At 39.1% G+C, this 2,694-nt stretch overlaps 1 protein-coding gene across 1 annotated transcript; it reads left to right on the top strand.

Moving 5' to 3' along the window:
- The first annotated feature begins 1,505 nt into the window (after positions 1-1,505).
- On the top strand, positions 1,506-2,390 carry LOC111398006. The gene is made up of 2 exons (XM_023024966.1): positions 1,506-1,744; positions 1,799-2,390. Exons 1-2 carry the CDS (start codon positions 1,506-1,508, stop codon positions 2,388-2,390), a joined length of 831 nt encoding a protein of 276 aa, XP_022880734.1.
- The last annotated feature ends 304 nt before the right edge of the window (positions 2,391-2,694 follow it).

Genomic DNA, 2,694 nt, shown 5'->3' with positions numbered 1-2,694 from the left:
AGAAAGAAAATATTTCGTGAACAAGTTTTTTGCGTCGTTACCGGGGATTGAATATTTGTTTAATTTTATCTATATTGGCACTAATTTGAACGTCCATATTCGAATTTTCTGTTATTTTGTTGTGTTTTATTTCATTTTATTTAATTTCATTTTGATTTGTTCTGTTTAATATTTCATTTTAACATTTAAGCACTCCTTTTGACTCTTCTCGCAGATTTTCATGTTAAGGTACGTTGAAGGAGAATTGATCCCAACTGATCCAGAAATCAAACGAACTCTACATCGAAGGTAGCGAGAAAATAGAGAGGCACAACAACAAATGGCTAACGTGCAGAATAATCCAATTTTTCAGGCCAATGAAGAAGGGGAAACGGATGAAGGAAATATGCTCGTAGGAGATTTCATGACCCCTCAGATAATTCAAAGCCAGTCAAGCATCATTTACCACCGTTTGGACAGCCGAACTTTCAACTGAAGACTAATGTGATATAATTATTTCAAAATGGCCATCAATTCTATGGAAGGACCGAGGAAAATCCACATACGTATGTTTCTCATTTTCTAGAGATATGCCAACACTTCAGATATCAAGGAGTCTCAGACGATGCAATCAGATTAAGGTTGTTTCCATATACATTACGCGACAAGGCAATTGAATGGCTAGATTCGCAACCAATTGCAAGTATCACCACATGGAATGATCTAGCCCAGAAATTCTGCACTAAGTTCTTCCCACTTGCTAAGATTGCAAAGCTCAAGCACGACATTTTTGTCTTCCGCCAAGGCGACTATGAGAATTTCGACGAATCTTGGAACAGGTTCAAGAATATGCTACGAAAGTGCCCACACCATGGGATTAGCAAGGGACTTCAGGTCCAATACGTCTATACGGGATTTCTCTTAGCTTTCAAAAGTATGGTTAACTCATCATCAAATGGATCATTATCCACAAAGACAATTGATGAGGCACTGAAACTTTTTGAAACCATGGCTACCACTTCAGCTTTGTGGACTTCAGAATGATCAATTCAGAAGAAGACACCGGGGGTTTATGAAGTGGATGTTTATTCCGCCTTATCAGCGAAAATTGATTCATTATTTCACAAGGTGGAAGACATAACACAATCAGCTATCGCAGCACAGTCGGAGAAGGCCAGTTGTGAAGAATGTGGAGCTGAACATGTAACAGCAGAATGTCCAATCTTGGTACAAGAAGTAGGGCAAGCAGATTTTGCTCAATGGGGTCAGCGGCAGCAAAATAACACATATGGGGAAACATTTAATTCAAGTTGAAAAAAGCACCCAACTTCTCTTGGAGCAATCAAAACCAGAATAAGCCATAGGGTCAATATCAGCAGCCAGAGAAAAGACCTCAATTAGAAAAGATGTTTGGTAAATTCATGGAGAAGACTAATCAATACATGGAAGCAAACAATCAATTCATGAGAAAAATCGAGGCCACTCTTCAAGACTAGAATGCAGCAATCAAAAATTTAGAGACTTAAATGGGACAGATGACAGTTGCTTTGATTGGCAGAGCACCAAGCAGCTTACCAAGTAACACGAAAATAAACCCGAAGGAGCATGCTAAGGCAATTACAACTCAAAGTGGAAAGCAGCTGTCGAAAATTCATGTAAAAAGGTCAGGTGCACATCAAGAAACAGAATCTCCAATGATAGAAGAACCAATAGATCATGATGAGCAAATAGAAGAATCCACCCCAATTGAAAAACCAAGCAAAACGTAAAGTAAAGAAATTGTTAACCCTCATAATCCTCCCATACTGTTTCCACAAAGGTTAAAAAAGCAGAAGTTGGAGCATCAATACAAGAAATTTCTTGAAATCTTCAAGAAACTCCACATCAACATTCCATTTGCCGATGCACTATTCCAGATGCCTAGCTATGCAAAGTTCCTGAAGGATATACTATCAAATAAATGCAAGCTAGGGGATCACGAGACAGTTATGCTAACAGAGGAATGCAGTACCAGAATTCAGAAAAAGCTCCTACCAAAATTGAAAAATCCAGGGAGTTTTGCCGTCCCTTGCACGATTGGTGAAGTTTATTTCGATAAAGCTTTGTGTGATCTTGGTGCAAGTATAAATTTAATGTCTTTATCTGTTTTCAGGAAGCTTGGCTTGGTAGAGGCTAAGGTAACTACTGTAACGCTGCAACTGGCTGACAGGTCATTAACACATCTCAGGGGAATAATTGAAAACGTGCTTGTCAAAGTGGAAAAGTTCATATTCCCTGTGGATTTCCTAATTTTGGACATGGAAGAGGATAAGGACATTCCACTGATACTGAACAGACCATTTTTGGCAACAGGAAGAGCCTTAATCGATGTTCAGCACGGGCAATTGATTTTGAGACTAGGAGAAGAATAGATCTCGTTTAATATCTTCAAGGCAGTGAAATTACCTATAGAGACAGATAGCTGTTTCCAGATCGACGTGATTGACAAGGTGGTCCAAGACTCATTTTTGCTACATAACCCACCAGATGCATATGAAGCTTGCATTGCACATTCACATTTAACACGGTCCGATTCAGTGGAGATGGAAACTTGTGCAAGGTTTTTGGACACTAACCCACCGTACACACGTAAAAGAAATTTTGAAGAGCTTGGGATAGGACCCACAAAACCACTACCATCCATTCAGCAGTCATCAAAATTAGAACTCAAGCAAC

This window comes from Olea europaea, chromosome 7, assembly GCF_002742605.1.
Source record: "Olea europaea var. sylvestris chromosome 7, O_europaea_v1, whole genome shotgun sequence".
In the NCBI taxonomy this organism is placed as follows: domain Eukaryota; kingdom Viridiplantae; phylum Streptophyta; class Magnoliopsida; order Lamiales; family Oleaceae; genus Olea; species Olea europaea.
Note: the sequence above shows the minus strand (reverse complement) of the source record. Positions and strands in the feature narration are given on the sequence as shown.